The sequence below is a fragment of the Drosophila navojoa genome, chromosome 5 (assembly GCF_054131105.1).
Source record: "Drosophila navojoa isolate 15081-1374.11 chromosome 5, UAZ_NAV_1.0, whole genome shotgun sequence".
NCBI lineage: Eukaryota > Metazoa > Arthropoda > Insecta > Diptera > Drosophilidae > Drosophila > Drosophila navojoa.
The window spans coordinates 9,986,123-10,011,528 of record NC_142893.1 but is presented as its reverse complement, the minus strand read 5'-3'; the positions used below and the strand labels follow the sequence as shown (position 1 = coordinate 10,011,528).

The window sequence follows — 25,406 nt, the reverse complement described above, 5'->3', positions numbered from 1 at the left end:
TTTATTGGCTTGCGGGAACTGGTCACACTGCTCAGTAGACCCAACGCTTTTCATTCGTCGTGTGTGCTGTTCGCGGTGCCAGCGCGCTGAGTTTTTATATTAATATTTAAGGCACAATTTTTGCACACTTATGCAAAACGTTCTTAGTCAAATAAAGTAACTGTGTGCGATGCATTAAGTCAATGTGATAGCAGCGCCACATAGTTAACACCAAAAGTGTTCAATTTTTATCAAAATATTCCAAGCGATTGCGGCAAAAAAAAAAAAAAACAAAAAAAAAAGGGAAACCCGAAACGAATTCCAAGAATTCCCAAGCATATAATCAAAATATTCAAATTTAACGAATTGCCAAAGCTTTAATAGGCAAATTAATTTTAAATTGATTATAAGGTAGTTAAAGAAAAAAGCAAAAACAATCGTTAGTGCAGAAAAACGAAGCTAGACCAACCGATCCCCCGACAGAGGGTGGAAAACCGTGAAAAGTGTTTGTGTTTGCGTGTATGGGTGTGTGTTGAAGTGTGTGTATAAAAAACGAAAAGAAAAAGAATTGAGGAAAACCGTTGCGAAAAATGTGTGAGCAACAATTGAAGGTTGTTTCCGTTCGTCCCGAACGGCATGCGTAGCCAGGCTTTAAATCCAGTTTTATGCGCGAGGCAAAATTGTATCGACAACAACAAGACGAATAAGAAGAAGAAGAAGAAGACGAGCCACAACAACAAACTTCAAATTGCTCTGTGGACCCTTTTCGCCTGGCACTCAGCACGCAATTCGCCGCCGCTGCTGTCGCCGCCCGCAGTGGTCTCTGCTGCCACCGCCGCCTGGTGGTTATTCCTGTTTGACTTCATTTTCGCTCGCTGCCAAATTGCTGCCACTTTCGCCGCAAACTTATAAACAACAACAATAACACAACAGTCAAAATGTCGACGCGTTCGCAATTAACCAAGGACCTCAATGGTGAGTAATCGTTATCGTTCTTTGTTTTTAATTTTTTTTTACTTTTTTTACTTAATATAATCTCTCTTTGCACACACTCACTCTTTTTGTCTTTGTTTTGCGTAGAACTGCTGCGTGCATATTCTTTACTCTGCCGCCCTTCATAATCTTAGACCTCACTTCATCCACCGTTAGCGCTAGGCTGTGTTTTTGTTTTCGGCTTTTTCAGTTTATGTTTTGTTCTTGACGTTTGCCTCTCGCTCGGCGCACTTCCGTTTTGCCACAATGCGACACGGACACGCCACACTGGCTGCCCCCACACAACCCCCACTCCACCTGGTCACAGTTACCCTCTCTCTCTCTGGTTGGGCTTGTTAGCATAGGAAATCTGGTTGTTGAGATACAGTTTGAGATGCAGCGAAGGAGCAGTCGTCCTACAACTGTTCTACATGCACATGCATTTTATGTATTCGTGTGTGCATTTAATGTACTTTCATTTGCATAGTCTGCGTTTGTGCTACCCTGTACTCATAATTACCTAAGTCGGGTATATTGAATATACAATTATAATAGATACTTAAAAAGAATATAAAGACTTATAAAATACTTATTATATATACATATATTACTTATTTCATGAATTCTGTTATTACATATGTTTTACATGGTATCGGCTAGTAGGCATGCTCAATTTTTGTAGAACTCTCATTAATTGCTCGCGCCATGATGTTTAATTGAGTTGAAATTGAGTTGAGCGCTGCGAAACGGCAAGTAAAAGGAGCTATAACAAAAACAACAACAGCAATAATAACAACAATTGAAAAGCATTGCTCAGAAGCATTGGCCGCATCGTTTATGGGCTTCATAACTATAACTGCGCCGATAAACAAAATCAACAAACAGACAGCAGTGTAATGCATGTGTGTATGCTTGTGTGAATGACATTGCCTGTGTGTGCATGTATATGTATGTGTGTGCTTACTTGTAAATAACTGTTAGTCAGCGCTCTGTTTGCCCGTCATTTAAAGCGATTGTCGACTGCATGCATAAACAGAGGGAAATTTTAGATGCAGCTGCTGCCAACGGCAACAACAAAAACATATAAAATATTATAATTATTTATCATATTATTATTGAGAATTTTGCATATGTATACCGATATATAATATAATAAAAAACTTATTGGCTTCTTATTATAATAATATAATTCAATTATTTGTAGCTTACAGTTTTTTCATTATTTTTAATTTGCGATTGGCGAATATGGATTCGCTTCTTACTGTAAGAGCTAGCATACTATTTTTACCGTAAGACGAGCTGAGCAGGGCTGCAAAGCTCATCTCAACTGATCGACTGGTTCGCTGCAGTTCGTGAACTAGATTTTGTTTCATTATTTTTATTTTTCATATATTTTATTTACACCAACTTATTGGCTTTTTATATATTTTGTACTATGAATAATATTTATAAATATCTATTATGCATATGATAAACGCGCTAAATTTGTTATTAAATAATTTGTTGTATCCAAATGGAATTTAGTTATAATTAAAAGCCTTTGCTTCTGTCGTTTCCCTCTGATAATATTCATTTGTAATAAAATCGTTTTTCGTGTTTTGTTTTGTTTTGCTTGCTGCTGCATTATTTAGCTCAACTATGATTAAGAGTCTAATTGGGAATTGAATGTTATCGGTATACATTCTGATTGGAGGCGTGTTATCAAGAAAGGGGAACTTGATTGATGATTAATGAAGCGCCAGCAGGTGTCTTAAATGAACTGCCACACATACACACGCAAACTCACGCACACACAGACACGCGCACACACTCACAGACACATAAATCACTCGCCCAATTGGATTTTTGTGAGTTTATTTTCATTTGATTTTTCACGCTGGAATTTTCACAGCGAGCGCAGCTGCAACAGCAAGAAACGCAACAGCAACAACAACAATTTGTTCGTGCCCCATAAATAAAATTGTCAATGCTTTCGACTCAGTTTTGCTCCAAATACCAATTCCCAAAAAGAAAAAAAAAAAAACATTTACCTAAATTATGAGCAGCAAGTGGAATGTTTTGGCTAATTGGCAGTAAAGCTAATTGGAGACTGGAGCAACAGCAACAACAACAACTACTGCTACTGCAAATAAGGCAGCAGCAAATATTGCACCTGGGCAAACAGGACAATGTGACAGGGACGGTGGTCGTGCTTCTTGGTGGGTGGGCGTGGCTGTTGGTGCCACTGGTTCTGGAGTCGTTTGCTGCTTGGCTGTCATTGCACTCAAATCAAATTAGCGCGAATGCCAACGAACTTGATGAAAATTGCCAACCGTGCTAAAGGCAGTGCCTCTCAAACTGTGAGTGGACGTTGATTCGTTGTGGCAGTTGCTGCTTGCTGTTGCTGCTTGTTGTTGCTTTTATTATTTGGTTAACTTTTCACGCTTGTCTGTTGCTCTGTCAAGCGTTAACACCCAATTTCCGTTTGCCATTCCTATTAGATTCCATTTGGAATTGTGCTCAAGCACCAACAGCCAAAAAAGCTGACTGGAAAAAAATATCAAATTGAAATTCATAGCTGAAATAAATTTGTTTATGGCAAAATTGCTATAATTTATTAAATACAATTAATTGTGTATAATAATTATTATTACACATTAATTATAGTTAAATTTGGTCATATTTTAGCTAATAGAAATTTACTATAATAAATTAAATGAAATAATAATAATAAATTATATCAATTTTACCCTAAACCCAAAATCTTGTATCACAGTGTTAAATCTGTTGCTCGCACACCTAACGGTCACACCCAAAAACAAACTGAAGCAGCGCACTCTCGCTCTCTCTCTCTCACTCCCTCTCTGGCGCGCCACGCTCACGTTCTCTATTCGAAAAGTCTGATAAGAATATTGGGCTGATAAGAAACGATCGCAATTGTCGCATTTCGCCTCAGTACTGAATCCGACGCGCGCTCCACAACTAACTGGATTCGAATTGGGTCTACGTGATTGCACTTGGCTCAACTTATATTCTGATTGATTATTTACATTGTGTTTTGGACTCTTTTTGTTTTTGTTATTAATGTTTTATGTGGATATAAAGCAAATGTATACAAACGAAATGATGAATCACATCGATCAGTACTTGCGGCGCATTATTGAGCTGCAGATACGCGACGTAGTGCGGCAAGGCAAAGACCAAGGTGAGGTCGAACAAAATAGCACACTCTTATACATATATCCAATAAGAAGCTAATAAGAATTCGTATACATACTAGCTGCAAGTCTTGTATGCGTCATACATTGATATCAGTTGACCAGCGCACCAATCGGAAGAGTGAGTGGGATAGAGGGAGAGGTGTAAGGGGCGTAGTGGAAGTTATTATTCGCACGTCATAAAAAAGAAGGAAAACAATTGTTGACAACTGCTGCGCCCCTTTTTAGCAGAAATTGAGCCGTTTAACAATTAACTCAGTTTATTTTGTTTTGCTTTTAAATGGATTTATTGACAAATTGAAATATCAGTTTAGTGAGATATGCATACATATATAAACGTATATTGCACTTTTTTTTAATTCTGATAAGATTTTGATATACCTGTCGATTGCTCTCTTATAAGAATTTAGATAGTCAAGTCCACATTTATTAAACTTGTAAAGTTGCATCAACAGCTACAAAACTCTTATACATAAATATGGAAGATAGGCCAGCACTTATAATAACTCTTATATTCATTAACATAGTGAAGTCAACACTGATAACACTTTTCAGTTACCAAACTTTTGTAAACAAATGTGCCCAACTATTGCTTTTGGCAATTAGCTGCTTGCTCAACTTCCGTTTGTCATACAAAAATTGCATTGCAAAATTATTTTAAAATTCGCCATTGATTTACACATTTGTTTAAAACAAAAGTTTGTTGCAACATTCAAACAAAAGAAACAAATTTAAATGCAAACAAAAACAAGTTTTCTCTGGAATTAATGAGTCCAATCTTTGTTTCTTTTTATTGAGTCTGCCTTTCCAGTCGAAAATGCAAAACTATGGAAATTTATTGGATGTCCAAGTGAAGGCCATGAGTGGGCACACGTACATGTATATGTGTGTAGGTGTGTGCGTGTGACCCCCGATTGACCCAGATGCTAGCCGATAAATGCACGCGGTCAATAATTCATACTTCCAATTAAGCGTTTGTCGCTTGCCCGTTTGCCCGCTTGCTCATTTGCCATGCAGCTAATGGCAAATTGTATGCAATTAGTTGCTGAAAGCTGACCGACCGGTGCTCTCCCGCTCTCTCTCTTTGTGTGCGTCTGTGTGCTAGTGCTTGCTTGTGCCAATTTCCCGTCTTGCTCCAATTCCAGTTATCCTGCCAGTAACTTGCTTCTCATTAAGTGACACACACTCACACGCAAACGCTCACACACACTTTTTGCATTTGTCGCCTCAATTTGGGCGCATTGAAAGTTGGCGGCGAAGTCAGAACTCGTTTGACGACATCGACGGCTTAAAAGAAGCTACACAAAAGCACGCAGAATTGACACCAACACCAAAAACTAACGCTGAGAATGAAAAAGTAAAAAATAACTCATGCTCCATTTTGAGTGAAATTGTGTCACATAAGCAACAGCAGCAGCAGCAACAACAACAAGTGACGTTAATGAGGCGCAGGCTGCTGTCGCTGCCACTACCTCCACTGCTGCGCTCAGTCGCATCCCTGACCTGCTACTGGACGGTCGCAGTGCTGTGCTCTACTTTTTATTTTGGGACATAGAACAAAGAAGATAGCAAAGAGAGTGGGTAACTGCGAGAGCGCGCCAGTGTGTGGATAACCTGCCGCTGTCTATAGAAGCTCGTCATAGCTATGAACAATGTGCTGGCAGCTTGAAAGCTTTGCGTCCAAATTCGCAACGCTAAACTGCGTTATGAGGTCAAATAAATTAAAGCTCACGCCCACTGATGTGTGCAAAGGTAACAACAACTTAAAATAGATTTATAGCAAATATTTTAACAGAGCTTAGCACTTACATATAAAGCTGTGTATGCTGGAAAGTGTCTGGATTTACAGTAATTAGAACATTAAGCGGCTCAGCTGTCCATGTAAAGAGCAAACAGCAAACAGTAACAGCAGCCGACAGCTGTTAATAATAAAGCGCGAAAGTAAATTGCAATAGACGCCAGACGACCGACCACTCTCTCTCTCTTTGTCCCTCTCTTACTACTTGTCTTGTCTTGCTTGCGCACATACCCCCACATTGCTTCATTGTGCAAATATAATTAACATAACGTAAAGTAATCACAAAGTTGTGTGTAAAGAAAACGAAAATAAAAAGAAAAAATCTTCGTTTAACTTTCTTTTGTGCTGCTGCGTTTGGCTTCAGCTACAGCTTTGATTGCCAGCACGGCTTTTTGTACCGTTAGCCCAAGCAGTTGAGCCAAAAGCTGGTGAGAGAGGAAGAGAGAAAGATGAGGTGGGCTGAGGTGAGGTGAGATGAGGCCTTGTCCATTGTTTGTTGTTTTTGCAAACATTGAAAGCGATTGTCGCATTCTTTATGACTTCAAAAATATACTCGTAAGAATGATGGCTGGTGGCTGTCTGTATGTGTATATGGGTGTGCACTCACAATTTAGATGTAGCTGTATGTATGTGTCTATATTTGGACTGCGCTGTGCCTAATCCTCAGCAAGTGAGAAGCTTTTGAGCTTGACTTGGTATACTATATATGCATGTACATACATATATGTATGTATGTACATATGTATGTGGGTTGTATTTCTCCTTTGCTTCGGTGTCAAACTGTATAACTGATTTTAGTTTCATATTCATTTAGTTCTCGCCAGAGTTTTGACAGCCTTTGTGCTTCTAACACGACAACTTTGATTGCGTGTATATGTGTGTATCTACACGCAACAAAAAGCGCAAACAAACAACAAACTACACACAAGTGTCGTAATAAAAGGCTCAGACAGGGCAACATACACATACGGAGACACGCCCCCAACTGCACTTGCAGCAGAGTATTTTGAACTCGTGTAATCTCGGCGAAAAAAGAAGAAAAAGATATATACATATGTATATGTATATAAGTATATGTATATGTGTATGTATTTATGTACATGTTCGGCAGCAGCAGTAACAAAACTTTGCCAAATTGGGTCACACTTATCGTGTTTTGTCCCCCTCGCCCACACTGTGCAGCCTGTCAATGATGTTAAGCTGGTGAAATCCGCTATTCAGATCAAATAAAAAGTTTTTCAAACATGCAGGGCGCATCGGTTCTTTGACCCCACATAGAAATATATAAAGTATGAAATGTATCGAAAAGGTATCGTTTGACCTGCGGCTGCTGCTGTTGCTTATCAGAGCACCGAGCCGAACAAAATTGACCGCAGTTTGCAATTAAAGTTAAATTTCCTTTAAGCGGAAATGAAGTCGAGACTGTGAGACGGCGGCTGCACAGGTAATTACGAGCTTGAATTGGGAACATGGCCAATGTAATTGCTGTAGGGAACAACAAAAAAACTTCAATTTTTTCGGTATGGGGAAATTTCAGTTTGCCATAAAGCCAATCAAATCTTGCAAAGCCAGACAGATAACGGAATTTCACTTGTTTTTGTTTCGCTTTGAATTCCTGTTGACTTTTGACTTGAGCACAAAAGGGAAAATGGGAATAAGGGGCAATTCGGGACTTTATAAATATTTATGAATCAGCATTTTAAACGAAATTTGCTCTTGCGACAGCTGGCACGTGCTTGAGTGGAATATTAGGCAATGTTAACAAACTTGCCTTTAAAGATTGTTGTACTTTATAAAGGACGATAAATATGCAATAGCTGTACAAAAAGCTTCAGCCCAAAGTTCAAGTGACACAAAAAAGGAAATTTCATGACAATAAGATATTTTATTTATTGTTCTGCAATTCTGTAGTTTTATAAGGCTTTTCATAATTGAGTTTTTTCATTAAGTAACATTTTCATATTTAAACCTTCTGCAATTTAGTTACTTTTTTTTTGCAGCTCAGCGGTAAATGCATTTTCATTGTTGTAGACAGTAGCTTATGTATGTGTGAGTATGTGTGTGCTGCTGTCTGCTCATCTACATGCGTCATTCTGATATTGACATAGTGTCAGATGATGGGCACTTGCATGCACGAACAGAACAGCAAATACACACACACACATGCAAACACAGCCAGTAAACAGTATCATTTGACTCATGCTAGAGCGAGCGAGCATTAGCGGAACAGAGAGCGCGTAAGCTTTTGAGCCGCGCAGCAGCAGCAGCAGCAGCTGTAGAAGCGTCAAACACAAAGTTCATTCACATTTTTACTGCAATTAAGAGAAGCAACAGCAGCCGGCGCTCTCTCGGCTAACTGTCAATGTTGCCGCTTGGACGCTTCGCTGCTCGCGTTGTTGATGGCCGATCTTTATCATTGTCATCGCGCCGCACGGAACTATGTTTTTGTCGCTCTCTTTGCCCAGTGTGCGAAAGAGCATATTGGCAGATGAGGCAGCGCCGAAAGCTTTTATTTATTATCGAGATACTACAAATAGTAAAATATAATATTTAAAGTGAATTCAAAAAATCGATATAATTTGAATAACATATAATAATATGTAAATTATAATGTAAATACATATGTATGTATACAGCAGATGATGCGATATAATATTATTATTATCCCAGAGTATTGCTTAGTCGGCATTAGTTTTGTTTTAATAACTTCTCAAGTTTTTGCGTTATGGTTTCCTTTGGGAATAGTTGGCGCCATTACAAGTGTTTGCCCAGTGGGTGGGCCCTGCCATTGTTTATGTGTCTGTGCGTGTCTACAAACACTAACAATCGTTACACACACACACACGCAGACACAATTGGCTCGTCTGGCTAATGTCTTTTCTCGACGCTGTTTTTTGGCCACAACTTTGCGGCTGTTTAGTGAGTGTGGTCAGGGCCCTAATTGCTCCCGCTGCTCTTTTATGGCATGCTTCATGCACATCCACTGCCAAATAGCAAATACACATGTCTACACGCACACAAACAACACACACACACATTCTTACATGTACATATGTATTCTCATGTATTTGCTTTTCACTTTTGTTTGCACAAGGAATTTTAATGCTCAAAAAATGAAAAAAAAAGAAACAAGCTCAAAATTTGTTTTATCCCCCAGGTTTTTTTTTTAACAGTTTCTCTGGGTCATGATTCATACGAAATATATCCCTGGGGCATAATATTTGAGTGGCAAATAGTAGATTAACACTGTTTAAACAATTTCTACAATGGGATCAATGGGCTTGTCTTATAAACATTGTGGCATTACTGATGACTTTTGTATATTATGTAATTGCTATAATGTATACTTCTGATTAAGAGTTTATATAATAATCATAAGTCTGTATGTATATGTGATTAAGCAAATCTTAAGTTTCAATTGTGTGATTTTAGTGAGTAATTGTGTGTTTCGATTCTCTATGTCTATGAAATAAATAACTGCATGTCATTTTGTGCAGAATAGTACCTTAAAAATGTAATAACGTTAAATTTTTATATAGAGCTTCACGTAAAAGCTTTGACAGAGATGCGCTAAGCCTAACCGGTTCATTTTGTGAACTGATCAGCTGATTCAATTTCAAATTAAGCTTAGGCTTTAATTTATGCATCATAAATCGTTGTACATACATAGCTATCTACTCCCTTTAACCTCCATTTACTGGAAATTTCACACTAATAAAATCAAAAGTCAAATGACATTCACTAGATTTTCAAATAGTTATTATGCATTCAACTGTTACGACGTGCCCCAAAGCTAATTTTGTGCTTCCATTTATTTTGTATACAGACATACATACGCACATACATATATGTACATATATAGCATGTTTAATGTGGTTATACATATGGCTAATTTAGAACGGGGTAGCAACAATGGCTGGGCTGGCCAAAATATCTGACATTTCAATTCCAGCTTTGCCCTGCGGTGCTCGAATGCTCAAATGCCCAGACAAGGAGTCATAAAGCGCAGATACCCCCCGCCCATTTACTATAGTCTGCCTAGCCCCAACAACCGTCGAGCCGCTCCTGAAGCTCCTTTGCTCGGGTTTTTGTGTGCCATCCGGGCATACTTGAGATTTGGCGTGCCTGTCGTATGACATAATGTCAGCTACAACAACAAAAGCACACTCAAAGTGTTCTGCACCTAACCCACCCTCCTCTCTGCCTGTCTGCCCACTCTCTCTCTCTCTCTCCCCCTCTTTGTGCTCTCTTTCTGCTGGCATTGTCAAATGCACATGAAAATATCTCACTTTGAATAAATTCGTCATCGTTGTGAGGAACGGCGTCTGTGTGTGTGTGTGTGAGTGAGAGAATACGATTGTTATATGAATGTGTGTGTGTGTGTGTCTGCGTTATGTTAAGTAGCTGGAAATGTATATGAAAATAGCGGAGCTTAACCATAGGTGTAAAAGAGAGAGAGAGAGAGAGAGGAGAGCATCTAAGGCTGTGTAACTCAGCGAAATTTCAAATTGTGTGTTATTTTCTTCTTCTTCTCTTTTGCGAGCTTGCCTTCATAAAGTGCCTACGTGTTTGGATTTGAAAAGGCAATATACGAATGAGCTGTCACCCTGGCTATGATATAACACAATCGCTCTATAGATATTGGCATGCATAATAATAATAACAATTACGTGCACATATCATACACAAATATATATATACACACACACATTTACATACATATAAGTATGTAACTATAGATATGAACAGTTAATTTACTGCATGCACTTAATTGGCATTTTGCCAATTGTTTTTAATTAACCTCCAGCTAATGTTCGCTTCACATACATTTCCACAGTTAATAATCGCATTCTTTTGCCTCTTCTTGCAGAAAGCGTTAAATCCATTCTGGGTCGGCACACAAAGATCTTGGTCAAGTATATGGTCAAATTGGAAACGAAAGGCGATAAAACAGAGAATCGTGTCTTGGTAAGTGTCGAGTGCAGTGCAGCCAGACATCAATTGGCCTGGCCCCAGGTGCTGTATTTCCAGCATCTATGTACCTTGTCTCACCTGCCTCCCATCCATCCATCTGCCTGGGCCTGAGCTACAGATTTGCCGTGGCTCTGATTTGTATATGAAATTGCACGCTGAAATGATTCGCTTGAGGCTGTGCAGGCCAAATTGCATTCAAATGAGTTGTGATGCCCTGCAATTGACAGAGGCCATTCAATGGGGTGTATTTGTCAGTTGTATATATAGAAGGGAGTTTTATTATATTCATTACTTTGTTTCTCTTTCCTTACATAAATACATATGTCTCTTTTTAATTTTTGTCAGTCTCTTTCTCTTATAAAATAATTTACCCAGACCTCTGGCACCTTTTCCTTCTCCTACGCCCCCTCTACCTAGCTTTTGTACTTGTGCTCTCTGTCTATATCTGTCTGTCTCTCTCCATCCCACTCTCATTATATATTTTCTGCAGAGAATTTTATAGTCTATATAGCCTTCTCGTTCTGCCATTCCTCACTCTCTTGCTCCCCACATACCTCCATTGCTTTACAGAGCATTTGCTAGTCTATATAGTCTTTAATTTCTTCAGTCATAACCTCTTTCCTCTCTCCTTTTATCTTTCTCTATCATCTTCAATTTCAGCACTTATCTACCCAGACTCTTTTTCCTCTCTCTTCGCCTGCATCTCCCATCTTCCATCTATCTACCTGCCCGTTTATTAACCAGCAGCTGCTAGCCAGCTACCTTGAAGCCTCAAAACTCAATTAAAAGCCAAGCCAAAAGCCGAAGTTAAAGCACTTTAAAGTGCTTGGCTTCCACTTGCTGTCTCTTTCTCGTTTCGGCTCCTGCTCTTCGAGGGGCCGCATAGCTGTAAATGTAATTGATATTTTATAGCATACTTAGCGACGTTGTTGAATCCAATATACCCTGCCCTTTGGCTCCTGAGCGCTTGCAGTTTATGCTAATTTCTCGCCTCGTTTAGAGTCACATGACTGGAAAATTGATTTAGTTCGAGGCTTCGAGTCGAGCCGAGCCGAGAGCCGCACAAAATAAAAGCTGCTTAGTGAGACAAAGTGTCCAATTACCCGAGGCACAGACAAATGGCTACTTAGCAGTTACCATCGACAGCCCGTGCTTACTCTTCCCGCTTCCCACACCTCCACCTCCGCCTTCTCCTCTGCCTTATTTGGTGCCCAGTGTCTAAATGAATTACAGAACGCACTTTGATTTTCAATTAAATGCTGCAAAAAACTTTTCCTTTACACTCAAAGAAAATTGAGTTAGCCAACACTTTAGCTAGCGTCTACCTTCTGCCCCTCCCGCTACCCCCTCCACACTTTGCACTTCGTTTATTGCACCAGCTTTTACTTGCGCCTCGAAATTGGCAGCTCGACTGTAAAGCACATTTAGCCCCACAGCCCCAAGAGTACTTATATTTCTGACCTCAACATATGCACAAGCTTTTGCATGTGCATTCGAGGTGCACTCGGTGAAAATTTAAAGTACTTTGTACTTGACTTAAATTTAAGAGATCTATAAAACTAACTCAATTGTATTAAAAAATTAAGTGCTAATGGAAATAAAAGTAGTAGAAATTCCTCTAAGAGCATCATATGTAATATAAATATTTCCCTTGCATATATTATCTAAGTATATCATTCTCTCCCCTAATAAAAAAACTCTTTTTTTTCAGGTTTTTACGCCGGTTCGGGTTTATTTGCTCAGCGCCAAAGTGCCCACAAAGGTAGAGTATACACACACACAGTCTCTCTCTCTCTCTCTCTCTGTCTATACCGCATCAATTACAACTCAACTATCTCTTGATTCTCTAGATCGAATGCCATTTCCATTATCTGGATATTGTGGGCGTTGAGAGCAAAAAGTCAACACATTTCTCGATCATCACAAACGATCGTCCATATTCGTTTGTCACCACCGGCGATGCGGGCAACTTTAGCTCGGTAAGTAACTATACTATATGCTCGATTATATAGCCCATATCATCACTACATATATTGTATATATATCATTCACAGAATGCTGATGTCATATTGACCGATCTAGCCTCGGCGATCAAGCAAATATTTCCAACAGTTCCTCTCAAGTACATCATTAAAAAGGTAAGCATCAGAAAACCGAACACGCAATCGAAACATTTGTATTCGTATAATTGGCTCAAAACACGATATTGATAATATATATGTATGTAGGTAGATAGATAGTGTAGCTAGCTATATGATAAACTTGTATATATATGAGTGATATCAGCAGCCGCACTTTATATATCACTAACAAAAATAACAAAATTATTCAATAATGGATAAGCAAAAAAGAAAATAATAATTATTAACTATTTAACTTGTTAACATAATATGCATTAATATATGAAGTATTTTATCATGTGATATGCTATATAGTTAATCAAATATTATATTATCTATACTGAAAACCAATAATAATCAATATCAATTTCTTCAGTTAATGAAGCGTAAAATTCGATGCGAGTTTCGTCTTTAAGTAATTCAAAATCTTTCCTAAAATACTCTTTACGGTTCCTTTTAAACCCGCACAAGTCGCAAACTTTTCGTATTAAGTTTTTGCCTAACTTAGTTGCTTTATGGACTAAAAAAAAAAAGAAGCAACAACAAGTTGATAGCTCAATAACTAAAAGTTTCTTTCCAACTTTTTGCGCTTCTCTTCAGTTTTTGTCATTTTTGCGATATGTGCAAATTTCCATAGAAAATATGTTTTTATAGCGTGACTTGAAATTCTATAAAATATAAAAGTAAATGACTAAAGTTAAGCCATGACCAAATAATGTCAACAAATGCCGTACAATATACAATAATATAATGGTTAAAGTTGTTTTTGATTAAATTTTTTTTATAGTCTTTATATACATATGCAATAATTAATTAAATGGGTGTGGGTGAGCTTTGGCAGCGTTTCAGTCATTTTCTTTATAGCGCTGACTCACAATTTGCTTTTAATTAAAGCCCAATTAAATATTTAATGTGCAAGGGCTAAAAGTCAACTTAGCTTTTGACTTACAATTCATAAATTGCATAGATTAAAAATCGCTAGCATTAAATAAATAACAAATCGCATAGAGTTTTATGGCCCTATAAAAAAGTTTTGTTTGGCTAAGGCCATCTCGTTCTCACACATGTGTTTGTCTATGCTGTGAATTCTTGTGCTGGCTGTAGGGATACAATGTTAGTCTACGCTGCAGTAACAGTTTTCTGTTACGGCCCTACCAGTAAGTGAATGCCAGCATGTTAACGAACAGTTAACGGCCCTGTTAACCACAAGTAAGTGAATGCCAGCATGTTAACGAACAGTGATCACTCTGCTAACTACAGTATTTCACTCTGCTATAAATTTCTGTTCGCCGTACCGCAGCCATTTAAATTTAGTCCCAGCTTTATTTGTTACTTTTCATATATTTATATAAAGAAAATTCTTATTAAATAATCACTTCAGCCTAGATCGCTGCTCAAGTTGGTCCAAGGTGAAGTCTTAAATGATTTTGATGAAATTGTTAATGGAAGATTAGATTGCTGTGTAGGTCTACATTTACATATATGTGTTTATAGAGTTACTTGGGTGCGTAAATACCCACGCAAACACATAGGCCTACACACACACACGCGCGTTTGCTGCGCGTTGTTTCAATTAAGCGATTTGGATATGAAATTCGTTGCAGTTGCCGCTACTTGAGCTTAATAATTCAATGCATTTTAAATGAATCATTGTAATTGCTGTTGTTGTTGTTGTTGTTGCTGTTGCTGTAAGTTATGCTGCCTGCATTTGTATGCAAATCTCCACTTGACTCATCGCCAGCTCGACATTGTGTCTGGCATTTGTTGAAAACTTTGCATTTTTGTAATATTTGTGAGCCCCGTGTCTTGGGCGTATTTCAAGCAGCCAACAACAATGGCCGTAACAATAGCAATTACAACAACAGCTACAACAGATGGGCGAACAAAGTGAAAAAGATAATTGGCCCAAAGCACGCAAAGTTAGCGTCAAACTCTTGAAAGTGTTAATGGCGCTGTTAACGCGTTTAAATCGCGCATAGACAACGATTAGCTGAGCTTCACTTACCTTGACTTGCCTTAACTAATCTCTCTCTCTCTCTCTGTCTCTTTTTCTTTCTCTAGATCGACATACAGCCACCGGAGCGAGAGACAATATTCTCAGAGGAATTTCGTCCCTCGGATCCGCGTAATGTTGGTCCCTGCGGCGGCTTTAGCGCTCAATATGCCTGCATGTGCGATTTCCATGGCGTGCCCTATCGCGAGGAGGTGGCCTGGGATGTGGACACGATTTACCTGTCCCATGACACACGGCTGCTCAATCTGCGCGATTTCGATCATCTGGAGCCCAAGTGAGTGTTCAAGTTTAGGATACTTTAAAAGTTACCGCCCTCTGTTAGCTGTATGTTAATGTTAACTAATTCAACTGTTCATCCGTTCCAGAGACTTGATGGCCATTGTCTCGGCCCTGGAGTATAATACGTTTTTTCGTGGCTTAAAGGCGGCTCACATGCGTCTCTCCCACGAGACGCTGGAGCGCATTCTGCACGTGCTCAAGCGTTCGATGTGGCTAGAGGAGCTGCATCTGGAGGCACTAGGTTTAAGGTGAGTGTTCTCTAATATATAAAAGTGTGCGATCTATGCTAATTTGTTGCTCTCTCCATTTCAGATGGGATTTCTTGAATAAGCTATCCATATCTGTGATTACGAACAGCAGTCCAGCGATACGCACCATCGATTTGAGTCACAATATAATCGAGGACAAAGGTGTGTAGCACAGTGAACACACGCTAGCGTGTACCAGACCTACCCGACCCAAGAGCAGTCGAATTTATTATTAAACCAATTAATCCAACTAACTGCGTTTCTCTTTTACTCCTAACATATTAACCACAATTATTGTTTAACATTGTTTTCTTTTTGTGTTTTCTTTTCTTTTTGTTTAATGTTTATTTTACATATGCAATATGTGTGTGCGTGTGCGTGTGTTTCTGCATTTGTGTGTGTATAGGAGCTAGCTCATTGTGCGCTCTACTGGGAAAGATTGTACAAGGTTTGCAGAATCCCCATTTGACACACATTTATAAAACTCACTTTAGATAAAACGAACTCTAATTAGGTTTCAAAATTCGATTCGAATCACAATTAAATTTACATTTGCATTGTTGTTGTTAATGTTCAATGTTATTGTTAATGTTCATGTTAATGCTAATCGCTGTTTCATTTAATCATAATATGCGATATCATTTCCATTCTTAATGTGCTTATGTGACCTTAACTAGCTATAAATTGATGACTTATGTAAAAAAAAACTCAAATTCATATAAATATATTATTCATTCATTCCTGTTTGGCCGGACTATACTCATGATTCTTGTGAAATTCCTGATTTTCACACTCACTCTAATATATTTGTATATGAGTCTATATATGTATAATAAATTTCTCTTAAAGCTAATGTCTTATATCTAGTATCAAATATCGGAACATTTCCACTTTGATGTCTTGCTTATAATTCCTCAACTGAAATAGAATTGTAGACTCTATATATACATATAATTTATCAAATCGTAATCATGATATGATATCATGTATATTATAAATCTTAGCTTAGTAATCTTAAGGAATATTAACATTTTATTGTAAATATTTAGCTTCATGCAATTCATAAAAAGAAAGAATTTAATAATTAAATTAATTTATTATATATCAATAATCTTTCTACGATCTATCATACAAATTCAATATCATATATCAGAGATCTTTCATACAAATAATATTATGTATATATATCATATTTCTTAGCCAAATTTTATTCACATCGCAATGCCGGTCACATAAGCAAATTCATGGCAGTTCTCTCTAGCTCTCTGTCTGTCTATATATATATGTTCACATCTATATTCACATTCACATTCATGTCGCTTGCTTCACGCCTTTTGCTCTCTATGTACATTCAAAATTTCTTGATAGATTGGCAATGAAAACAAAAATATAAAAAACAAATGCAAATTTCTATTTCATTTATATATTAATTTGTTGATCATCATTGATTCAATACAGAAAATTAATACAAATTTCTTTCATTTGATCAGGCGCTATACATTTGGCTGGACCCATTGCCAAGGTATCGAAGGGTCTCTGCAAATTGGCCCTTGCCCATTGTGGACTCACCTCGAAGGGTGTCAATCAGATGTCGCATTCGCTTTCGCTCAATCAAAGTATTCCCAACTCGCTCACCTATTTGGATCTGAGCGGTAACAGTCTCAAGGATGATATAACCGTAAGTAAAATATATACATACATACATATCTCAAATTTATTAATATAATTTGATTGACTTACAGAATTTGCACAATTTCCTGGCTCAACCAAATGTGCTGGAGCATCTAGATCTGGCATCGACTGATATTACGCTAGAAAATGTAAGTAATGTTAAGATGTTAACAGCTCATAACATAGCTGTGTTATTAACAGAGTGCTTTTATGTCAAATGATTAATTTAACATTTTCCCCTTTCCCTATCATTTGCAGCTGTTTGGAGCTCTGTTGCGAGGCTGTGCCACGCACCTGTCTCACCTGAATGTCTCGCACAACTCGTTCAGTACGAAGAAGGGCAAAGAGATACCGCCGTCATTTAAGCAGTTCTTTACCAGCACGCTGAGCCTGAAGCACTTGAACATAGCCGGCTGCAAGCTGCCAATGGAGGCGCTGAAGAATCTGTTGCTGGGCCTCGCCTGCAATGAGTCGACGGCGGGACTCCATCTCGATCTGAGCAGCAACACGCTGGGTGCTCAAGGTGCTCACGTTCTGGAGTCCTGCATACACGGCGTGCGTGTGCTTCAGAGCCTGGACATCAGTGACAATAGTAAGTGGACGAAGAAGAGGATGAGGCCAATGATTCATATTGATTGATGATATTCAATTTCCTTTTCTAGATTTGGATGCGGAGCTGGCGCCTGTGCTGTCAGCCATATCGAAGAATCCTTCGATACGATCGCTGTATCTGACGCGCAGCATGACGGGCATGAAGCCCAAGCATATACCCACAGTCATGGATGCCCTGGTGAATCTCATCCAAAAGGATGATTTCCCACTGGTGGAGCTGGTGCTGTCGGAGAACAAGTTGAAACACGATCTGCACGACTTCATCAATGCCTTGGGCAGCAATCAGAGCCTGCAGAAACTGGACATCAGCGGCAACTATATGGGCGATGTGGGTGCTCGACTCCTGGCCAAGGCGCTGCAGATCAATAATCGACTGCGCACCATTTACCTGGACAAGAACAGCGTCACCCTGCAGGGATATGCGGATATTGTTTATGCCTTGGAGCATAATCATTGCATGCGGACGATTCCATTTCCGGTATTTGATATAGCGCCGCATCTGAAGAATCATCCGGAGAAAACGGATACCGTAATGCGAAAGATGCAGGAGCTGCTGCAGCGCAACTGCAACGGGCTGAAGCGTGCGAATGGCCAAGGATTTAGGCTGCAGCACGGCTTCATGCTCTCCTCCACACACCAGCTGGTGGACAAGCTGGTCGCTGAGACACAGGACACCCTTTCGATAGCCAAAGGAGGCGGCGACAATGTCTCGGCGGTGCAACGTCTGATCACAGATGCAGAGAACTGCAAGCAGCTGATGCCCAAACTGCAGGAGGCTGTGCGCACCGATGCGCATCCCATCGAAACGAAGCTGACCCGTGTCGCCAGCGAACTGAGCTACACGATTCGCAGCTATCTGGAGGAGACACTGGAGACCATGATACGCACGGGCATCGAGCAGTGCCCCAAAACGCTGGGCAATCAAATTGTTATACAAGATCTGCGCAAAGCGCTCAACGAGCGGCTCCTGATACCCGAAGATTTTCTGCAAAACTGTTTGCTCAACAATGCCGGCAGCGAGATTATGAACAAAGTTGGGTGAGTAAACACAGAAGAGAACCCAGAGAAGAGCAAGGCCGACAGCAATGTGTGTGTGTGCGTGTGGCTTTGTGCGTGCCTGTGTGTGTGTGCTTGGGCGCCGCTGTGAGTCTGAGTGTGACTCAGTCAGAAACTGAGGCAGACAAGATGACGCGTTCATCAGTTAAATCTGATACTCTCACGCTCGCACACACTTACACACACGCACTGTGATTGCTGAGCTACGCAATAACGTTACAAAATATTGATCAATAAACAAAGAGAGATATGTATGTGGCGTTTAAAAAACAATACTAACTCAGTATAATATTTTATTCATTTTGGAACTGTTTCAAACCAAATTTATTAATTACAAGTTTTTTTTATTTGTATATAAATTGTACATATTTTTTATTAGATTTTAGCAAAATTAATATGATAGCAATGTCACATTAGCACGCTAATTGATATTGCTCATAAGTGCACACGTTCTTGCTTAACGCCAAAAAGCTAGAAAATTAAAATATTTTGTATTAAAAAAGACACAAGTATGGCATTGAATTCATGACACACTTTGATAATGTTTCCGCCTCACTGTTCGATTTGCAGCTTACAAGTCTCTCTCATAAGTGCATAAAGGAGAAATAAAACAAAAACAATGTAAAGAAAAGCTCGACTCCTCTCTAACAGCTGAGCTTGCCAATTTGTTGTTTTCAAAACACACTTTGTGTGCACGCGCTCTCTCGCTCTCTTTATCGTGCTCTCTTGACGCTCACCCACACACAAACACATGCACGCAATCTGTGAAGTATTTTACTCATCGCCTGTTTCGGTGCGTGCATGTGTGTGTGTTTGTGTGTCTGAGCGCACAGATAAGATTAAGCAAACAGAAAATAACTTAACAGCTGAATGCATTTCCATTTGAAAGCCCAAACGGGTGCTGTCGCCCAGCTTACCAAAAAAAACTTACATAAAATACATTCACATTTTGTGCGCTAGTGTGTGTGTGGTTGTTTAACATTTGCTCCGCGGCAGCAAATCGAGTTGAGCCCAAGCTGCGCGTGTAGCAGCGCAGGCGAATTCATTGTCAGTTTGAGTGCCGTTAAGTTTACTACAGTGCCAGTTAGTTAGTTCAGTTTTGTTTTGTTTTGTTCTTTCTGCTTCCTCGTTTTTTTGTGCTGTGCGCGCTCCGACAGCTGTTCACCAAGATGGGCCTAATGCGCAGTTTATGCTGTTGCTTTAGAGGCAACTCGAGTGCCGGTGACAGCGGCGTCACTCGGCCAGCCTATAGCAAGTGTCCCGATGAGGATCAGGAAGGCGAAACAGGGACGGCAACAGTGTCGCCAAAAGCCACAAAGTAGATTGACCGCCACCGAACCCCCGCAATGTCAAACTTCCATATCTAATGCAAATCTTTTGTCATCTCTCTTTCTCTTTTCCGCTTGCGCAGTGAAATCGAGCAATCGCTAGCAGCTGCCATTTCGGATCGTGCTACAGATGAGGTGCTGGAGGCGCTGACACGCTATCGTCGCGGTCATGGCATATCGGAATCGCCATCGGTGCTGCTGGATGAGCCGCAGACGCCGGACATTGTTCGCAGTCGTTCCAGTCATGTAAGTAGCACAACCAAAATCGATCGGCCAATCAAACCCCCGAAAATAGATAACAGCTTTGTTATCTATGATTACGTTCAATTTAATAACAAATGTGATGTCATATTCAAAACTTTTTATGGGCTAAGCACCAGCATAAATATATGGAGCGCTTCATTTGTAGAATTACTGTCGTTTGACCCACAGGCGAATCCTATTTACTAACTTCCTATCTCTCTCTCTCTTTTTCGCTCTCTGCATTCCTGTAGGAAGCTGAGGGCCTTATTATACGACCCGGCGGACGTGGCTCGGTTTTGCCCAAACTGGGCCTGGAATCGCCCACTGTAAGTGTTGAAAATCTCTCGCTGCCCAAGTGGATGCAATAGCCTACAAAATAAATGCAAATTGCAAGTGCAAAAAACCAAACCCATTAAACATTAATAAGTGAATAAATGTATATTAATAACAATATATATATATACAAGTAGTGGAAAATAATCACAAATACACACACACATATATATATACACCCACCCGCCACAGGCTTATCGCAAAACTTAAGAAATGTGTGCATATAAAATCGTAAGAAAAAATTCTAGACGGGAGCGTATCTTATAACGTATACATAATGAAAACAAAATGCCAAACAGCTTAGAATACACATACCTACACTCACACATACACACACACACACACACACACATACACTCACACACATACCCATTCATACATCTACAAAGAAATCTTCTATGTGAAAAAAAGTCTAAGAGAAAATGAAACAAAGACAAAGCTCATTATTTTTATCTCTCGTGTTCTTCTCGTGTATCCTTGTATCATCCAAACTATTCATCAACAATCACAACAACAACAACAACAACAACTACTGCTACGCAACATCCAACATACCCTATAAACATATAATATACATTTTATATATATCCGTACAAATATCTACAACATATATAAATATATATATATTAAAACCTTATCTCCAACTCATTTACATAAAACAAAAAATATATATATATTAAAAAATATATTTATATATATATCACAAACTCTTAAAGAAATTGGAATATCTGAACCTTGTAAGTAGTTTTTTATGTCTTGTTCTATCTAAAAAAAAAAACTATCCATACTTTAATTAGAAACAAAACTATCCTATTCTTATCTATCTATATAGAGCGACAGCTGTCTTTGGTTTATAATTTTTAAACTGAAAGTTTTAGAATACATTTTATTTTTTTATTAAGTTTTTATCTATATGTATTTTTAATTTATAATTTAAACTCTTTTTTTTATTTTATACTGATTATAATATGTATAATAATTGTATGATTTTTTTTTAAAATATTTTAATTGCATTTTTATGCATTTTTTTGTAAATTTATTGATTATTATTTCTGTTTGTGTTTATATATTTTTGTTTATTTTTTAATTTTTATTTCCTTAACAGTTTGTTCGTTAATATAGAGCTATCACCGTATACCTCCTCACTACACTGTCTCTGTGTCCACCTTTTCCTGGTCTTTGTAGCACTGTGTGTATCTATTAGCAATAATTTAGTTTAAAAAGTAGCTAATTTTATTTGTATTATTTTAAGTAATTAAATTTCCTGCTAAAAAAAACGTCCCGCACATCCGCTCTCATCATTTCACACACATGCATATATCAAGAACATAACCTAACATTATATACATATACATATATATATATACATAACTGATTCTCTGAAGAAATGCAACTGCTAACTGTTCTTTGTCTCTGCGCAGGCCACGCCTCATTTGCCATCGAAACGTCGCTCAATCGCCCGCAAGGTGCGTCCCCAATCGGTGGTGGAGAATCTCAGCTTGAGCCACATTCCCGATCTGCTGGAGTCGCCTTCGTCGCATCGTTCCAACTCACAGCTGACATCGCGTGGTGGAATCGGTGCCGCTGCAGCAGCAGCCGGTGGCGGCGCCTCGGCTGTGAACATGATGTCTAGCAGCATCAGCAATGCGGCCATGGATGATGGCAACGTGGATGAGGGCTGTGACTCCATAACGGAGCTGCCCAGTGCCTCGTTTCAGCTGCAGCATCTTGTCAAGGGACGACCCAAGCGGGCCAAGACGCGTGCCCCAACTCGTCCGCTCGTGAATGCGGAATGCGCTGTCGGCGCAGTCCGAGACATTGGCGATGGCCTGGAGCACTTCTTTCGGCCCGGCTCGGTGACGCCCACAACGCTAACGCCCCTCGTGTCGCCCACATCCGAGGAGTGCAGCTCACTGTCATTCGTGGACAGCCCAACGATGAGTCGCGATGGCAACGGCCACATGACCTCAGAGGAGACAACGCCCATACTGGAGGAACGGAGGCCCATCAAACTGGAGCGCCAGTCGCCCTTGCTCAAGAGTAAGTGAATCGCGAATCAAGTTTGACAGATTTACTTACTCTTCTCTGTCTTCACAGGCGCCTCCTGGGCCACACGTTCGCGTTCCACGGACAATCTGGAGAAATATTCGCCGCTGGTGGGTCGCAAATCGCCGCTGGTCAAAATGCGCACAGAGGGCGGAGCAGGCAATGAGGAGGCAGCAACCACAGCCGCACCCACTGGAGGTCTACTGAAGGCAGCCACGCGCGACGAGAAGATGCGCTCGCCCAGCAGCGACTCGATCAAGAGCCATGCCGCTGGTTCCAGCTCCCTGACCGTAGGCACCGATGGCAGTCTGTTGGTGAAGACAGCCACCGGCAATGGCATCTTGCGCACGCCCATTGCGCTGCAGAAGCCACGACCCTGGTCTGTCGTGGGCACCGAGCCGAAGGTCAACGAACAGCTGGCCACGGGCAATGGCAGCGTGGACTCTACCAAGACAACGCCGGATACGCTGGAAGAAGGTGCGTGATTAGTGGTTTAGTAAAGGATTAGCCTAATATTTGTACTTGCCTTTGCAGATGTGGAGGTGCTGCCATTTGTTCAGGGCGCAGGCGGCTCCATTGTGGGCATAACACCGGGCATTGCTTTGGCATCGGGCGGCAGCGGCGGTGGCAGCATTGTAGGCATAACGCCAGGTGAGCTGAGCTTGAATTAAAATTTGAATGAATCAAGTCTAAATGTTGTGCATCTTTGACAGGCGCTGCTCTGGAGAAGAAGTCGGTGCGAGAGCTAGCCGCAGGCCTCAGTCGTTTGGGTAAGCATGAGTAGACGTGGCTCCTGTTGCATGTCTGTCCGCCTGCCACACTTGGAGTGCAACCTGAATGCGTAGAGATATATAGAGATATATGTATATTTTGATTTTTATGTTTTCTTTATTTATTTTCATATTATTTGATTTGTGCTTGTTCCCTAAACTTGTCTTGTATTATCCAACCAACCAAAAAACCAACAATCAATATCCAAAGATCTGCCCATCAAGCCGCCCATCATGCCACGAACTATGTTGAACACAGCCAATCGTTCGAGCAACATCAGCAACGCCAGCAGCACAGCCAGCAACAACAGCACAACGACGACAGTATTAAACAATCAGACGCGCTCGAAGATTATCAGCACGAGTAGTACCAACACCGAGACGCAGGAGACGCTCAGCAAAACGATTATAACTGAGCATGGAAACACCAGCAGTAGCAGCAGCAGCAGCAGCAGCAACAGCAGCAGCAGCAGCAATGCGCACAGCATCTCAAGCTCAAGTTCGAGCAACAGTCGTGCCATTGCCTGTGCGAATCTGATTAGCAATGAGATTCTGAGCATGCGCAACGGTCAGCTGAACAAGACGAACAGCTGCGCTGAGAGCAGTACTAAGAGAATTGCGGGCAAAGAGATATCGACACTATTCGAGGTTTGATGGGATTAACTATGTCAGCATCAGCTCAGCATGAGCATCATCAACGCGTTGTCTCTGTGTGGTGCAGCATCTGGCTTTTACATTGTTTTTGTGGCTCTTAAATGTTCTTCCATTTGTTGCCTGGTGCTCGTATTCATTTAATATAGTTTTTGTGTTTTATTTGTTAATAAGTATTGCTTGTTTTGTATTAGTCTAGCTGTAGAGCATGTATATATGTATGTGTATGATGTATATATATATATATTTAATCGAGGTCCATAATCAATTTCAATTCCACAGGAGACATTAGTTGAAGGCCTGCAACGCACCTCGACGAGACGCACGTTTAGAGACTCGCCCTATACGAAAGAGGATGTCGTTGATTTATAAAAACTGTCTATTATATATAGTATATATATATATATATATATAACTCAACATTCCTCCTTGATATCCCCGATTTCCCTTCGAAAATCACCAGACTTCAAGTTATAATGATAATGTTTATGATAATAACGGTAAAGATAATGAGCAAAACGGTTGCAACTATTCGTACTGAACAATTTAATTAATGTGCAATGACGCCAGCATGTATGTGTGTGTGACTGTGTGTGAGCGAATGTGTGTAAGTCTGTCAGCGAGTGTGCATGTGTGTGTGTGTGTGAATTTGTTTTCTCTTTTATTTTAAATCTTTGGCAATTTTCAAATGATCGTGATTTATTTATTTATACTTTTTATCCCAAATAAACTTTTTGCATATATTTATAAACAAAAGGAAAAACAAAACTAAAAGAGAAGATGAAAGAAACCAACGTTTTTTATGTACTATATTTTTATGTATTTTAAATGAGTTAAGTGCCAATTATATACAACAAAACAAATCTATTTTTCAATTTGTCTATTAAAAACTAAAAACAAACAAAAAAAACCTAAAAAATTACGAAGAAACTAACGAAGCGAACGCAATGAATATTCTGATAAAAATATATATAAATATTTATATATAAATAAATAAATAAAAATATGTAAATCGTTTGCGTGCATAAAAACTAATTTAAATGAAATATAATATTTTTTATAAATGCTTCCAAAATATCTATATCTATAAATATATTGTTTTTATTTATCCATTA

General features: G+C 39.5%; 1 protein-coding gene across 9 annotated transcripts; it reads left to right on the top strand.

The window, feature by feature from the left end:
- The first annotated feature begins 23 nt into the window (after window positions 1–23).
- LRR (capping protein regulator and myosin 1 linker 1 leucine rich repeat protein) lies at window positions 24–25,406 on the top strand. Of its 9 annotated transcripts, none has more exons than XM_089261494.1 (22): window positions 3,917–4,135; window positions 10,817–10,914; window positions 12,632–12,682; window positions 12,771–12,899; window positions 12,975–13,058; window positions 15,102–15,328; window positions 15,420–15,581; window positions 15,646–15,743; window positions 15,988–16,029; window positions 17,072–17,259; window positions 17,324–17,401; window positions 17,511–17,844; window positions 17,915–18,902; window positions 20,332–20,494; window positions 20,743–20,817; window positions 21,541–21,561; window positions 22,246–22,864; window positions 22,922–23,347; window positions 23,405–23,521; window positions 23,584–23,640; window positions 23,852–24,288; window positions 24,574–25,406. In XM_089261494.1, exons 1-22 carry the CDS (start codon window positions 4,015–4,017, stop codon window positions 24,661–24,663), a joined length of 4,605 nt encoding a protein of 1,534 aa, XP_089117620.1. In that variant the 5' UTR covers window positions 3,917–4,014; the 3' UTR covers window positions 24,664–25,406. The 9 variants fall into 9 exon arrangements, with proteins under 9 accessions (XP_017958851.1, XP_017958852.1, XP_089117620.1 ...); XM_089261495.1 differs by lacking the exon at window positions 3,917–4,135 and adding an exon at window positions 5,658–5,900; XM_018103362.3 differs by lacking the exons at window positions 3,917–4,135; window positions 15,988–16,029 and adding an exon at window positions 24–954.

Coding starts and splice junctions, on each gene's coding strand:
- LRR (XM_089261494.1), top strand. CDS start 4,015: ATGTTTTATGTGGATATAAAGCAAATGTATACAAACGAAATGATGAAT. Junction 15,744..15,987: donor CAATATAATCGAGGACAAAG/GTGTGTAGCACA, acceptor GTGTGTGTATAG/GAGCTAGCTCATTGTGCGCT. Junction 22,865..22,921: donor CCAGTCGCCCTTGCTCAAGA/GTAAGTGAATCG, acceptor CTGTCTTCACAG/GCGCCTCCTGGGCCACACGT.